The sequence below is a fragment of the Anopheles cruzii genome, chromosome 3, assembly GCF_943734635.1.
Source record: "Anopheles cruzii chromosome 3, idAnoCruzAS_RS32_06, whole genome shotgun sequence".
In the NCBI taxonomy this organism is placed as follows: domain Eukaryota; kingdom Metazoa; phylum Arthropoda; class Insecta; order Diptera; family Culicidae; genus Anopheles; species Anopheles cruzii.
In genome coordinates this window covers 52,028,272-52,045,381 of record NC_069145.1, presented here as the reverse complement: position 1 = coordinate 52,045,381, position 17,110 = coordinate 52,028,272, and the positions used below count along the sequence as shown (strand labels likewise).

At 40.6% G+C, this 17,110-nt stretch overlaps 1 protein-coding gene across 1 annotated transcript in view; it reads left to right on the top strand.

Moving 5' to 3' along the window:
- Positions 1-12,690, top strand: part of LOC128270574 (serine/threonine-protein phosphatase 6 regulatory ankyrin repeat subunit B-like) — a 13,419-nt gene extending 729 nt beyond the window's left edge. Inside the window, 5 exon segments of the mRNA XM_053007985.1 lie at positions 4,000-6,929; positions 6,932-6,994; positions 6,997-7,112; positions 11,137-11,289; positions 12,460-12,690. Coding sequence (XP_052863945.1) covers positions 4,000-6,929; positions 6,932-6,994; positions 6,997-7,112; positions 11,137-11,289; positions 12,460-12,690 — 3,493 coding nt within the window.
- The last annotated feature ends 4,420 nt before the right edge of the window (positions 12,691-17,110 follow it).

The window sequence follows — 17,110 nt, the reverse complement described above, 5'->3', positions numbered from 1 at the left end:
TTGTTCTTAACCTATGGTTGAATGAGCGAGCATGAAGCGACTCGTTGTCGTGCGCCGCTTAAGGGAATTTTGCCGCTTTCTACTTGTTCTTTCGTATTGAACCCTTAATACTTGGTCATCATTTTTCGGTGCCTTGGTGGCCCGCTTGTCGAGCGACACTTGCCCTAGTATGAACCGCGCATCGGTTTTAGCAAGCGCATGCATTGTTGCGCATCGCGACACTTCATACCTGTGCTTGCAAACATTTAGATAGGTTATCGATTTATGTGGTCGCTGTTCGGGATGCAAGACCTCATTCCAATCATTTGCTTATTTTCGGTTTCGGCTCGGCTCATTCCAACCATTTGCTTATATTTGTTTCGGTTTAGGAACGGTTAACCCAAAAAGGCCTTTAGGTATGCGTTACAGAAATACGTTTAGAGATTGCGTCTGGCACTCAGGGATTAAAACGATTACTCGCCATTCGGTCTCATGCCTGAGTGCCAAGACCGCGAGGAGCAAAGGTGCAGCCATACCGCATGGAGATAAGAAGTGAGCAGTAGATTGTGAAGAGGCAAAAAGATAAGAGCCGATTGTGAAGAGACCAAGCGAAGATTGAATTATACTAAAATTCTGGTCGAGGCCTGAAATTGGTGAAAAACAGAACGGCTTATCTTATGTATGTGTACATTGGTGCAAATGTTTGCCACACAAGTATAAATAAAGCGTGAACCGCCTCAGAAATCAATCAGTATGAAGGCGGAGATGAAACCGATAACTTCGTGTTAGAGTTTTCCATAGTCAACCATAGAGTCCGCCCGAAGCTCTCCGCGATATAAAGTAAGTGCGCATTCAAAACCGCGCGCGCCGCCCCAACAAGTGATACCGGCGGTGAGTAAGATGACATGGCTCCCCGTGACTAGGGTATCAGTTTTGCAAAGTTAACACCCCACCTTTCTGAGAAAATTTTCCATAAACATGACATTGTGAAAGCAATATTAATAAATTATGTAAAGTAATTACCTATACAATGTCCTATGGTATGTTGGGGAAAAGTAAGCCAATGGGGCAGGTTTAGTGCCTATACCAGATTTGGTAGAGATGAGTTCATAAAACAGTGGAGGTTACCATACTAAAAAAACTTGCTCTCACAAATGTTATGTAAAATAGCTGAAACTGGCTGTATTAAAGGTGTTTTTGGTAATACTTATTTACATAATGGTTCATACCCTCTTGAGAAATGAGAAAAAAATAAAGTTAATTTTAGTAAAATAAATTTACAAAACAATAATCTAAAAAGTCAAGTAGTAAATAGATGCTTTTTTATTAGCACTGATTTGTAATTCAAAAACACAAATTAATTATTAAGATGATTTCTGATATCAAGCTTAGTATGATATTATACTTAGGTTTGATATTAACAACAAATTATGCTTAAAACACAGCATCCAGTTGATTACTTCCAGTTGAACAAGTAAGAAAAGAAAAGCAGACAGAGCAAATAACTAAAGCCTGGCAACAAAATGGATACAATGAAGGTTTAAAGCGCTCTACAGAAGATACATTTCCGATCAAGATGCAGGCCGATCAAGAGCTTTTATTTAATCAAGAAAAGAAACATAAAAGGTTTACAAGATCGGATGTTCAGCAACCTGGATCTTCTAATCATGAAAAAAGTAAGATGGTAGACGAACTGCGAGGAGAATTTATAACGGTTTTTGTTAAGAAATTTGAAGAAAATTTAAATGAGTATAGAAAAGAGGCGGCTGTAGGAGGAACACCAAAAACAAGTAAAATAGGAGGGAAAGTAGCAGCACCAGTAGGCGCAGGAATAGGAACAGCACTTGGATTGGCATCAGGTATACCAGGAGCAGCGGGAGGTGGATCAACAGTAGGAAGAAAAGCTGCTAGCCTTTCTATTGATTTTGCGATTGCTAAAGGTCGTAGAGAAAAATCTAAGAGGATTATCGCGGTATTTGAAATGATAGAGAAAGGTATTATTAGGAGTACATTGGTTGAAGCTGGTAGTGATATTTTTCGTAGCTTTGAAAGTCAATTTATTACAGTTACTGATGCTGACGGAAGTGTGGGAAGGGGAATTGAAAAGTTAGCAGTAGATGCTATGGTCAGAGCAATAAATTATATAGATGACTATACGGAGAAAAATCCTACGGAAAATACGGAGAGAAGGGAAAATATTAAAAAACTATGTCAATTGATAACTAAAGGTGTTTTTTTAGGTAAGTCAAATAAAGGATTGGGTGCTTCACTTGTTCATTTTGTTAAATTAGATAAAATTATTGAATATATACCAGAAAAAATGAAAAACCATATACCTAAACCTGGGCACACAGTAAAAAATGGAAAAGAGAAATGGAATACTGCGAATTTGTATGAGGGAGTAGGTTTAGTAACAATTAATGACACCGGTGATTGTGACAAATACTACAGAAAAAAAGATGGAGGTAATCCTGAAAAATATGGTTATCGTCTTCCTTTTGAATGGGATAATATGGAAAATTACATAGAATGTAAGGAGAAACCATCAGAAGAACATAGATATACTTTAAATTCAGAAGAGCTAGAACACGAAAAAGAAAGGATATTAAAAAAAATTAATGATAAAGATATAGTTGGAACAATGGAAGTAGGAGATTTAAACGAGCGTTTAGGAACAAATAGTCAAAAATTTAGTGCCAAAGTGAAAGTTTGGTTTGATATGAAAGAACCAGTCAAATCATTTACTGGAAGAGATGAAGAGTTAAAAGCTTTGCATGATGCATTACAAAGTGACAGTGGGCAAGTAGCAATATCAAAAATAGCCTGTATTAGTGGTTTAGGAGGGATAGGTAAAAGTGAATTAGCTAGAAAGTACGCTTATGAGCACAGTAAAGCTTATGATGAGAATCTTATATGGATAAACGCTGAAACAGAAGAAAGTCTAAAGAAATCGTTTCAAGAATTAGCTAAAGAGTTAAACATCGATGTTTGGGAAGTAATTTTATCTACAGTTAGAAACCTAAATGGTGAACTACAGAGTGAACAGCAAAAAACAAACAAACAAGAGCAGGAAAGAGATATTAAATCTATCGTTAAAGACGTATATAAACATTTTAAGGATACGAAAAGTCTGTTTATTTTTGATAACGCTGAAGAATATAAGGAATTCAATGAAATTTTACAATTATCTGTATTTCCTGGTAACAAACCTTATATACTAATTACTTCTCGTACTAAAAATTGGGAGGTAGGTGAAGAGGGAAAAATAGAGGTAGTATCATTGAATAATTTTACTCTAGAGGAAGCTACAGAATTCATAAAGAAAGCATTACGCATAAATGATGATTCGCAAGACGAAGCAATTGAGAAATTAGCAGAAAAACTACAAGGGTTTCCACTAGCTTTACGGCAAGCAACCAAATATATAAACCAGGAAAGTGAAAAGATAAAATTGTTTGGAAATGAAAGATTTTACGTTAACGACTATTTAGAAGAATATGAGAAAGAGGTAAAAAAAACAGGTTTACTTAACGCAGAGCAAGTAAATGAACGTTATTTTAAACCAGTGTACACAACCTGGCAAGTAACACTTAGAAACATAGAGCAAAAAGGAGAGAGTGGTAAGAAAGCGATAGAAATATTGAATATTATTGCTTATCTTGATCCTGATAAAATTCCCATAGAAAGATTTTTTTCAAGTTTAGAAAGAGATCAAAATAAGTTACGGGACGCCGTTAAGCTACTTGAAATGTATTCAATGATCAAGCTAAAGTCGGGAATATCAAGTGTTCATAGATTAGTACAAGTAGTAATAAGATTGGAATTGAATTTGAAAGGAAAGGAAGAAGAAGTTTTAAGAAATGCTTTAGAATTAGTAACAAGTGCTAATTTACTTAACGAAGATACAAATCATATTACGTCTATCTGGGGCCATGCAAGGGAGTATGATAAATTAATTAAAAAATTTTACAATTCTATCTATGCTGAAGATAATGATACTCCACTACATTTGCTTGCTAGAGGTGGTAAAAAACAAACAGTTGAAGCTATATTAACAAACATAGAGAAAAATCGATCAAATAAACTAAGCGAAGTCATTAATGCTAAAAATAATAAGGGCAGCACTCCTCTCCACTTCGCTGCTTTGAATGGTCACTTGGAAACCGTAAAGTATCTAGTGGACGAAAAGAAAGCTGATTTTAATGCAGTAAAAAATGATGGGAGTACTCCTCTCCACTTAGCTGCTTCTAAAGGTTACTTGGCAACCGTAAAGTATCTAGTAGACGAAAAGAAGGTTGATTTTAATGTACAGGATAAAGAAGGCAGGACTCCCCTCCAGTATGCTGCTACGAATGGTCACTTAGAAACCGTAAAATATCTAGTAGACGGAAAGAAGGTTGATTTTAATGTACAGGATAAAGAAGGCTGGACTTCTCTCCACTTCGCTGTTTTAAATGGTCACTTGGAAACCGTAAAGTATCTAGTAGACGAAAAGAAGGTTGATTTTAATGTACAGGATAAAGAAGGCTGGACTCCTCTCCACTTCGCTGTTTTAAATGGTCACATGGAAACCGTTAAGTATCTAGTAGACGAAAAGAAGGTTGATTTTAATGTACAGGATAAAGAAGGCAGTACTCCTCTCCACTTTGCTGTTATAAATGGTCACTTGGAAACCGTAAAGTATCTAGTAGACGAAAAGAAGGTTGATTTTAATGCAGTGAAAAATAATGGCAGTACTCCCCTCCACTTAGCTGCTTTGAATGGTCACATGGAAACCGTAAAGTATCTAGCAGTCGAAAAGAAGGCTGATTTCAATGCAGTGAACAATGATGGCACTATTCCTCTCCACTTCGCTGCTTGGTATGGTCACTTGGAAACCGTAAAGTATCTTGTAGACGAAAAGAAGGCTTATTTTAATGTACAGGATAAAGAAGGCAGTACTCCTCTCCACTTCTCTGCTTGGAATGGTCACTTGGAAACCGTAAAGTACCTAGTAGACGAAAAGAAGGCTGATTTTAATGCAGTGAAAAATAATGGCAGTACTCCTCTCCACTTAGCTGCTTGGAATGGTCACTTGGAAACCGTAAAGTATCTTGCAGACGAAAAGAAGGCTTATTTTAATGTACAGGATAAAGGAGGCAGTACTCCTCTCCACTTTGCTGCTTGGAATGGTCACTTGGAAACCGTAAAGTACCTAGTAGACGAAATGAAGGCTGATTTCAATGCAGTGAACAATAATGGCAGTACTCCTCTCCACTTAGCTGCTTGGAATGGTCACTTGGAAACCGTAAAGTATCTAGTGGACGAACAGAAGGCAGATTTTAATGCAGTGAGAAATAATGGCAGTACTCCTCTCCACGATGCTGCTTTGAATGGTCACTTGGAAACCGTAAAGTATCTAGTAGACGAAAAGAAGGCTAATTTTAATGTACAGGATAAAGAAGGCAGGACTCCTCTCCAAGATGCTGCTTTGAATGGTCACTTGGAAATCGTAAAGTATCTAGTAGACGAAAAGGAGGCTGATTTTAACGTACAGGATAAAGAAGGCACGACTCCTCTCCACGATGCTGCTTTGAATGGTCACTTGGAAACCCTAAAGTATCTAGTAGACGAAAAGAAGGTTGACTTTAATGTAGTGAAAAATGATGGCAGTACTACTCTCCACTTAGCTGCTTCTAAAGGTTACTTGGAAACCGTACAGTATCTAGGAGACGAAAAAAATGTTGATTTTAATGCGCAGGATAAAGAAGGCAGGACTCCTCTCCAATATGCCGCTGCGAATGGTCACTTGGAAACCGTAAAGTATCTAGTAGACGAAAAGAAGGTTGATTTTAATGTACAGGATAAAGAAGGCAGGACTCATCTCCACGATGCTGCTTTGAATGGTCACTTGGAAACCGTAAAGTATCTAGTAGACGAAAAGAAGGTTAATTTTAATGTACAGGATAAAGAAGGCAGGACTCCTCTCCAGTATGCTGCTACGAATGGTCACATGGAAACCGTAAAGTATCTAGTAGACAAAAAGAAGGTTGATTTTAATGTACAGGATAAAGAAGGCAGTACTCCTCTTCACTTCGCTGCTTCTAAAGGTCACTTGGAAACCGTAAAGTATCTTGTAGACGAAAAGAAGGCTGATTTTAATGTACATGACAAAGAAGGCAAGACTCCTCTCCACGATGCTGCTTTGAATGGTCACTTGGAAACCGTAAAGTATCTAGTAGACGAAAAGAATGTTGATTTTAATGTACAGGATAAAGAAGGCAGTACTCCTTTCCACTTCGCTGCTTCTAACGGTCACTTGGAAAGCGTAAAGTATTTAATAGACGAAAAGAAAGCTGATTTTAATGCAGTTAAAAATGATGGCAGTACTCCTCTCCACTTAGCGGCTTCTAAAGGTCACTTGGCAACCGTAAAGTATCTAGTAGACGAAAAGAAGGCTGATTTTAATGTACAGGATAAAGAAGGCAGGACTCCTCTCCATGATGCTGCTTTGAACGGTCACTTGGAAATCGTTAAGTATCTAGTAGACGAAAAGAAGGTTGATTTTAATGTACAGGATAAAGAAGGCAGTACTCCTCTCCACTTCGCTGCTTCTAATGGTCACTTGGAAAGCGTAAAGTATCTAGTAGACGAAAAGAAGGCTGATTTTAATGTACAGGATAAAGAAGGCTGGACGCCTCTCCACGATGCTGCTTTGAATGGTCACTTGGAAACCGTAAAGTATCTACTAGACGAAAAGAAGGTTGATTTTAATGTACAGGATAAAGAAGGCAGTACTCCTCTCCACTTCGCTGCTTCTAAAGGTCACTTAGAAACCGTAAAGTATCTAGTAGACGAAAAGAAGGTTGATTTTAATGTACAGGATAAAGAAGGCAGGACTCCTCTCCACGATGCTGCTTTGAATGGTCACTTGGAAACCGTAAAGTATCTAGTAGACGAAAAGAAGGTTAATTTAATGTACAGAATAAAGAAGGCAGGACTCCTCTCCAGTATGCTGCTACGAATGGTCACTTGGAACCGTAAAGTATCTAGTAGACGAAAAGAAGGCTGATTTTAATGGACAGGATAAAGAAGGCAGGACTCCTCTCCAGTATGCTGCTACGAATGGTCACTTGGAAACCGTAAAGTATCTAGTAGACGAAACGAAGGTTGATTTTAATGTACAGGATAAAGAAGGCAGGTATCCATTTTTTTAGCTAAAAATCAAGAGAATAAAGTGTATTTGAACATTACAATAGGCAACAAGAAGTTGAGTCTACACATCAAGGAGAAGCTTCAGGCTCAGTACAAGAATGTTTACCAAGTACAAGTTCAGGTGGTCATAGTAGAAGAAAAAGAGTAGCATAGGAATGTGAATTCTCCTGGGATGATGTAGATGAATTTAACGAAGAAAAAGATGAAATAAGAGATATCAGTTAGATTAAGATCGATAGAGAAAAGTCCATCTTGAAAATCTACCAGAGGAAAAACGTTCTCTGCTTATTCAATTAGCAAGTGAGGTTAAAATTGGAGGAAATTCTCAAGGCCTTGTGAGTAACCTTTCCAATAATCAGAGAGTCATGAATCACCTGAATACAATGGGAAGAGTTTCAGGTATGACTATGCATGGAATGATGGCTAAGAATGTTTTAGCTGATGTTCTAAATTGAAATTATCAAGGTGTAGCTATTACTGCAGGATTCATTGTTGCTGGTCAAGGATTTGCCAAGGATTTGTATGTGCAGGTTCCATCGTAGTGTTTCCATCTTAGGTTCTTTATAAAACTTAACAACTTAACTTTCCTTTTAACAATAAATCATTTCATCATTTCATCAGTCACATATAAATTTTCACCACCATTTCCAACTAGATCACTTTTATGTAATGGATTGTTATGGATAATTTCATGACTTCCACTTCCTATTACAACAGTTTCATTCTCTGGCAATGATTGCATGAAGAAAGACATTTTCTTTAATCTATTTGTTACAGGTATGTAACTCCTTATCACCTCACTAACAGATTGATATGTATTCTGCAGCATGTAGTATTCACTATATGTTGGAAAACATATAGTGAGAAAAGAACATAAAGAGCAAATCTATACTGACGTTTTCAATCGTACAAAACGCAGTTCAGAAGTTATTATCTTATCTGATTGACCTATGGCACATAGGCACAAGCATAGACATGAACAGAGCAGACATAAACACCAGAATGCTAAAAGACATCAACGCAGCCCTCGTGCTTTTAACAAAAAAGAGATTCCTATTACAAATAAGGTATCAGTAAATAACAACGATCCTATATTTTTTGCTGCCAAAGATAATGTCACTTTTGTGATGGGTAATGATGGAACAAGTAGTGCAGCAAGAACACCTTCGTTGATAAATGATTTGTTTGGTTGGGTAAAACGTTCTATAGATGGGTTATTTTGTTCAAAATCTACAGGATCAGGTAGTTCTACAGCCAAAGAATTACCAAGTATAACGCAAATCGATGCACAAGTTGATGTGAATGGTACAATAGTATTACTTGACATGCATGTTAGAAAAATTACAAGACAGGGTTTATTCCTTCAGAAAATCAACCTATATCCTTACTAGAAACACACGCTTATGCACTTAATATTACAGAAAAGTTCGAGCAAGTATTAAACGAAAAAGCTATCAAGTCTGGCATATCGATAACAAATTTAAACTTTGATTCAACACCAGTGAGCAAAGTTATAGCTCAGCATTTAAGGAACGGTAATTTTTCAAAAATACCACGGACCTTATACAAATCTTCAGAGAAAGCTAGTCCAGAGTTTAAACAAACAGGTAAGTTTTTAGTGCAATTAAAAAGCCATCTAAAGGAAATGGTAGCTGAAAAAGTAATATTCCTTTTACTTAATAAACAGCCTTTACCAAATAGTCCTAAACCTCATGTTTCAGCAACTGTTATAGAGTCCAAAGAGCGTAGTACCTTCTTAAATGATACCTCAATAGCTAAAGGACTGAGTCACGATAAAAAATGTAGAAAGGAGCTTCTAATTTTGTTTTTAAGAAAGTATCTAAAGAATTAGAAAGTATCGATTTTACATTATTATTAATAAATAAAACTATAAAATAATATTCAAAAATGATGTTAGAACGTAAATCAAGGAAAAAACATGTTAAGAATGAAACTCTATGAGCCAGAGTGCAAAAGGGGCGCGAAGCAGAAAACCAAGCAACAGATGCGCGAAGCAGCGATCAGAACATGTTAGGACTTGTATCGGAAACGTTATTTGGGTCGTCGAACATAGTAGACATTGACAGTTAGAGAGTTCAGTTGCGTTCAAGAAGTGAAGCGAAACTGCGCTGCCACACGGTGCATGACAGCAGATATAACAGCCTCATATAACTATTTTGACAGTACAGCGACCAGGCGTCAAAAGCGTTGTGGCTCAGCAGACCCTATAACACGACGTTATACAGGGCGCAAAACACGACGTTATACAGGGCGCATACCAGATTTGACACTATGTTACGTGTTACGTGTTATAGTTATGCACCGTGTGGCAGCGCAGAAATAGTCGAACTTGTGACTTTGAAGTCCGGAAATAAAGTGTTTGATCTCATGCTGGATTCGGGACTATGAATCGAAGCCGATATAATATATTTAAAAAAAAAATTCTTGAGACTTATTGATGCGACTCAACAAATGACTTGATCTTCTTTAAAATCCATGGCTTGATGACGACCATTGCTGAAACACCGTAGTAAACATTTAAAACAGTTTAGTCATTAATGAATGAGGAATTTTATGAATAATAAAAAAAATTAAAGAGAAAAACTAGAGACAATAGTATCATCAGGCAAAGATGGTGTAGAGGATCATGAGCTACTTTTTTTAAACATTCAAGCTGTTTAGTATATTTAAGTATTAAATATTACATTACACTTATACACTAGACATAGTGCTACAACACAAAGGGGGGGCCCCCCCCCCTTTCGCGCCTGTCGCCGAGGTGTTTCTGTTTTCCACATACCGATTCCACGACATGCGGTCCTGGAGGACGACACCCAGGTACCTCAGCACCCGGGCCGCTCGGAGCTGCACGCCTGCCGGCTGAAAGCCACCAGCAGGATAGCGTCCATCTGGTTGCGAAACACGCTGCGTTGCGGAGGCAGACGGGGTGGCACGTAGCAGCTGATGAACGTAATGCCGCCCAACTCCGCCACCGCCATGCCCTCTGTCGGGAATGCCCCCACACGCTGGATGGGCGGCGTGCCCCCTGCGAAGATCGCGGGTCTTCCGCTGGGGTCCATTACCCACGGACAGCAGGGCCACTTCGACCGGTCCGCGCTGCAAGACCTGCATCAGCAGGTCCTGGCCGGTCCTGCGTCGCGCCAGGTTCAGCTGAATTTCCTCACTGAATGGAAGGCAATCCCTGACACCCTGCAGCGGCTATGGTGTGGCGGCCGTTGCACTTCAAGCACCGGGACACTTCTTCACACGTCGCGCGCCGATGCCCATCGCCTCCGCACTGGATCCTCTGCTCCCGAGGTGACTGCCGCTGGTGAAACTACTCATCCTGACGCTGTAGGCTCTTCTGCCTCTGCAACTGGCGGCGTCCCAGTTGCACGCTCCATGGCTGTTGCTGTCTGGCTGCGGCCCTCGGGGGCTCGAGCCCCTGCCGCTGCTCACAAGTCACCTGTTGTGTACGCCTCCCTTGATGCTGCTGCCTTTTTTCCCGCGGGACCCCTCCTTGCGGCTCACGTCGCTGCGACTGCGACTGCGACTGCGACTACGAAGAACCAACGCCGATAATAATTGCCACCTTGAAGCCCAACGCCACCAACGTAGATGCCCTACCCAGCGGCTACCTGGAGCAGTGTACGAGTATCGGGATCGCAATACAGAAGGACGATCGGCACCAAAGGACACACTAACAACCCCGTGCGGTCTGCTCCAGTGCTTCTCGCTCCAGTGCGGCCTGCCCCAGTGATCATCACTGCGAAAGTGATGATGCAAGATCTCTGGCAAGAACATCTTGCATGGGATGACTCCGTGTCACCCGCGACGATCCATCAGTGGAACGAGTTCAGGTCGCAACTTCTACTCTTGAGGAAACTGCACATCCCACGAATGGCGTCGCCCAGTGGACAGACGACTGTACGTGTCGACGGCTTCTGCGACGCATCCATAAAGGCTTACGGCCGCGTGGTCTACGTGACATTCGAGGACGACCAGGGCCCCCGGATAACGCGCCTGCTGTGCTCCAATTCCAGAATGACCCCGCTAAAGGCGATGACGCTGCCCCGACTAGAACTGCAAGCGGCGGTACTGCTATCCGATCTCTACGTGAGAATTCGGCAAAAATGGTCTCTGAAATGTATTGGTGGTCCGACTCACAAGTAGCACTAACCTGTTCAGACAACTCTCGGTGGGACGTCTTCGTGAAGAACCGAGCTGTCAAGAGGAGGTGCTGAGGAGGCGCGACTGTCCATCCTCGTCCCGAAGTCCCACCCTTTCTCAAGGGTGATGATCCGGGACATCCACGAGAGGAACTACCACGCGGGAGTCGCCCTGCTAATAGCAGAGTTCAGGACCCGCTACTGGATGCGCGACCTCAGACGAACAGTCGCAGGGGAGCTTTCGCGATGCGTCACGTGCGTCAAAGCTCGCCCTAGCCAATTCACGCAGCAAATGGGTTATTTGCCGGTGCATCGGCTAAACGTGTCGGCCCCCGTTCACACACACCGGCATCGATCTTTGTGGGCCATTTGTTGTGGCTGTAGTATAGTAAGTAAGTGTGTATAGTAAGTAAGTAAGTAAGTAAGTAAATAAGTAAGTGCGTATAGCAAATAAGTAAGTAAGTGTGAGGGATAGATGTGACGGGATAGAATAAGAACAAAGGGAAATAAACGCCAGTCGCATTCGGAAAGTCAATCCGCTAGCATCGTTTGTTTGAGTCATAATAGTGGCATCTGGAGTAAAGGGCAAAGCAACATCGATGTCTATGTGTGCATCTTTGTGTGCTTTGCCACCAAGGCTGCGTTTCTTGCGGTGGTAGATGGGCGTTATCATTCGAGTCTACACTGGCCCAGACGGGGCTCTTCGGGTTGCAGACGTGAAGACCGGCAGCAAGGTGTACCGGCGGAACGTCCGCTTGCCTATCGCAAGGATGTGGAAGACGCTGCTATGTGCGACGCCGCCTCGGGAGAACCACCTGCCATCGTGACAGCGGATGAGCCTCCGATCTGTGTGACGGCGGCTCCTGACGATGACTCTCCACCAGCAGGAGTTCTGGACGGACGCCTCGCGGATACATTATACGCAGTAGATGCACGGCGACGGCGGCCAGTTTAATTCGTTTCGTGTTATTTTGTTGGTCGCATGTTCAGCTTGGAAGATGTTCAGTGCCATTTGTAAAAGTACAGTACAGACTACAGGTTGTGTCGGTTTATAACGTGTCCCGTATGATTCCCTGCAATATCGACGAATAACCGGATTGTACCCGTTTTAACTTAGGACAGTACGAAGGAAGGAAGAAAACAAGACGCTTCGCGTAATTGGAACAAATTTGCCAGTGATCACAATCCACGGCTTGAGTGTGTTGTGTCGATATTGGAATCAACGGACCTGGTAGACATTGACAAGGTGCAGGGTGACTTGAAACTGAATGAGGACGACGAGCGCATCAACTGTCAGGATATGATTGGTGATCCAAGAACGCTATGCAAAATCGGGTATGGTTGGTAATCGGAAGGTTGTCTCTGTTAAAAACTTGTGGTAGTGTTCGACGCTTTATTAATGCTTGACTACACGGCTTGACGACAAAAGATGCATCGCGGAGAATGTCACCGCCTTTTATACCGAGCGCTCATGAACGTTGCATGGGTCGCTCACGCGAGCGCTCTGACTTTTAACAGTCTCATCATTCTAACATTGTGATCTTATCCTTTTGTAGACACAAGACCGGTAATTCAACGCGGAACGAACTCTTTGAATGGAGGAAAATGGGAACCAACGGTTGAAGTAAAACGTCGTCGTGAATGTGGCAACGGTATTTTACAGTCTGAACGAATACGTCAACGCTGGCGGTACGGAACTGGGCAGTGGAAAACTGGCCGAAAGCGCGAAAACAACGAGCTGAGTACCAACGAGTGCGAGTACCAACGGAGCGCAAACCGCTTCTGATGCCGCCATCAAACTCATCTATTTCGTCGAATTCGCAAAAATTTGTGTTAAGTGGTTTTTACTTCTCTGATTGATCTCCATACAGATTGTATAGATTGTAATGTAATGCGTGTGTAGATTGGATAGATTGTAATGCGTTGAATGCGTGATAAATAAATAAAAATAAAAAATAATGTCACTGGTTTGCTATAATAATTTTGATATTTTGCATGAGCTATAACTTTCAACCAAGCTTTATAGCAATAAAATGAGCTTTTTTGACAATCATCCGTTTCACCGTCCCGAGGACAGTCCGTCGGACGGTCCAAAGGACTGCAAAGCTGCTGCATTTTGCCGTCCTTCGAATGGTCCAAAGGACTGCCCTTAGAGTGTTTCACAGTCCATGGTCCATGAAACGGACATAGTTACTCCTTGGGTTGCCGCGCATCGGTTTTAGCAAGCGCATGCATTGTTGCGTCATGCGTCCACAATTCCAGTTTCCATGCGTTCCATTCCGTCCATGCGTTGAGACTGGTGGTGATTGCTGAGCGTGTTGACTCAGAGAACTGGACTGCGCTTGCTGTGTCGTCGTTATCAGCAATTGTTCGTCATCGTCGCTACTGCTGTCATTCTAAATGGTGAGGCAAGGGAGAACTTGGAGAACTTGCCGTAACTTCGATTGTGAAGGGGCAAGAAGATAAGAGTCGATTGTGAAGAGACCAAGAGAGGAATGAATAAAACTAAATTTCGGCTCGAGGTGAGCCGAAAGGCTAGCACAGGTTAGGACTGAAATTAACAGAGTCTTCAAGTTCCAGATCTGAATTCGATTCTGCTTTATGTTGCATTTGTCCGTGGTTTATATAGTGTTTTACAATTTGTTCTTAACCTATGGTTGAATGAGCGAGCATGAAGCGACTCGTTGTCGTGCGCCGCTTAAGGGAATTTTGCCGCTTTCTACTTGTTCTTTCGTATTGAACCCTTAATACTTGGTCATCATTTTTCGGTGCCTTGGTGGCCCGCTTGTCGAGCGACACTTGCCCTAGTATGAACCGCGCATCGGTTTTAGCAAGCGCATGCATTGTTGCGCATCGCGACACTTCATACCTGTGCTTGCAAACATTTGGATAGGTTATCGATTTATGTGGTCGCTGTTCGGGATGCAAGACCTCATTCCAATCATTTGCTTATTTTCGGTTTCGGCTCGGCTCATTCCAATCATTTGCTTATATTTGTTTCGGTTTAGGAACGGTTAACCCAAAAAGGCCTTTAGGTATGCGTTACAGAAATACGTTTAGAGATTGCGCCTGTCACTCAGAGATAAAAACGCTTACTCGCCATCCGGTCTCATGCCGGAGTGCGAAGACCGCGAGGAGCAAAGGTGCAGCCATACCGCATGGAGAGCAGAAGTGAGCAGTAGATTATGAAGGGGCAAGAAGATAAGAGTCGATTGTGAAGGGGCAAGAAGATAAGAGACGATTGTAAAGAGACCAAGAGAGGAATGAATCAAAATTAGACTCGAGGCCTGAACAGCTTACTTTTATCTATATGTACATTGGTGCACATGTTATGCCACACGAGTATAAATAAAGCATGAACCGCCTCAGAAATCAATCAGTCTGAAGGCGGAGTTCAAACCGGTAACCTCGCGTTAGAGTTTTCTTCTCCAACCGGAAGCGTTCACGTTCACGTCCACCACCGGTGATACCGCGACAACACTGCGACAAGAATTCATAGAGGTTTTTGTTAGGAAATTTGAAGAAAAGTTAGATGAGTTCAGTAAAAAGGCGGCTCCAGGAGGAACATTAAAAACAGGTAAAATAGAACGGAAAATAACAGAATCAGTTGGACCAGCACTAGATGCAGGAATTGCAATTTTTTCACCAGTGATAAGTGCAATAAAAGCAGGAAAAAAGGTTGTAAAAACTGCTGTTGAAATAATCATTGCTGATCATAGAGAAAAATCTAAGAGGATTATCGCGGTATTTGAACAAATGAAGAAAGCTTCTATTAGGAGTACATTGGTTGAAGCTGATAGGGATATTTTTCCTAGTCTTAAAAACCAGTTTATTAAGTTACTGATACTGACGGAAGTTGGAAAAGGGGAATGGTAAAGTTAGCAGTAGATGCTATGGACAGAGTAATAAATTATATATGTGACTATATGGAGAAAAGTGCTAAGGAGAATATATGGAAAAAAATAGATGAGTATGCCGAGAAAAGTGAATATATAGAAAAATTATGTCATTTGATAACTAAAGGTATCATTTTAGGTCAATTTAAGTCAAAAAACGTTTTTGGTGATCTAGTGGATAGTGTACATACAGTTTCTAAAGGAAATATAATAGAAGGTTTCAAAGGCTTAACACGTAAGACTGGGCATACAGTAAAAAATGAAAAAAAGGAACCGAAAACTGCGGATTTGTATGACAAAGTAGGTTTAGTAACAATTAATGACAACGGTGATTGTGACAAATACTACAGAAAAAAAGATGGAGGTGATCCTGAAAAATATGGTTATCGTCTTCCATTTGAATGGGATAATATGGAAAATTACATAGAATGTAAGCAGAGAGCATCAGAAGAACATAGATATACTTTAAATTCAGAAGAGCTAGAGCACGAAAAAGAAAGGATATAAAAAAAGTTTATGATGAAGATAAAGCTGGACAAGTGGAACTAGGATACTTCATAGAGCGTATAAGAACAGTTAGTCAAAAAACTAGTGTCAAAGTGAAAGTTTGGTTTGATATGAAAGAACCAGTCAAATCATTTACTGGAAGAGATGAAGAGTTAAAAACTTTGGTTAATGCATTACAAAGTAATAGTGGGCAAGTAGTAATATCGAAAATAGTCTGTATTAGTGGTTTAGGAGGGATAGGTAAAAGTGAATTGGCTAGAAACTACGCTTATGAGCACAGTAAAGCTTATGATGAGAATCTTATATGGATAAACGCTGAAACAGAAGAAAGTCTAAAGAAATCGTTTCAAGAATTAGCTAAAGAGTTAAACATCGATGTTTGGAAAGTAATTTTATCTACAGTTAGAAACCTAAATGGTGAAGTACAGTGTGAACTATCTTTGCTGAAGATAATGATACTCCACTACATTTGCTTGCTAAAGGTGGTAAAAAACAAACAGTTGAAACTATATTAACAAACATAGAGAAAAATCGTTCAATGGGAATGGTCACTTGGAAACCGTAAAGTATCTTGTAGACGAAAAGAAGGTTGATTTTAATGTACAGGATAAAGAAGGCAGGTATCCATTTGACTGAGCTAAAAATCAAGAGAATAAAGATGTAGTTGAACATTACAATAGGCAACAAGAAGTTGAGTCTACACATCAAGGAGAAGTTTCAGGCTCAGTACAAGAATGTTTGCCAAGTACAAGTTCAGGTGGTCATAGTAGAAGAAAAAGAGTAGCTAAGGAATGTGAATTTTTCTGGGATGATGTAGATGAATTTAACGAAGAAAAGGATGAAATAAGAGATATCAGTTAGATTAAGATCGATAGAGAAAAGTTCATTCGTTATCTTGAAAATCTACCAGAGGAGAAACGTTCTCAGCTTATTCAATTAGCAAGTGAGGTTAAAATTGGAGAAAATTCTCAAGGCCTTGTGAATAAGCTTATCAATAATGAATCAGAGAGTCATGAATCACCTGAACACAATGGGAAGAGTTTCAGGTATGACTATGCATGGAATGAAGGCTAAGAATGTTTTAGCTGATTTTCTAAATGGAAATTATCAAGGCGTAGCTATAAATGCAGGATTCATTGTTGGTGGTCAAGGATTTCATTGTTGGGGGTCAAGGAAGGTCAAGGCCAAGGTAGCTCAAACTGAATCTCTTAAAGGACTGAAATTAGCCTCAGAAGGAAAGGTATTTCTTGGTCGATCTCTCAAAGCAGCTTCTCCTTTTCTTGCTCGTGGTACTTCTGCCTTTGTCATTTATGATTTAGTCAATCAAGTAAAGGAGTTCAAAAACGGTACTGAAGAAGCATTGGC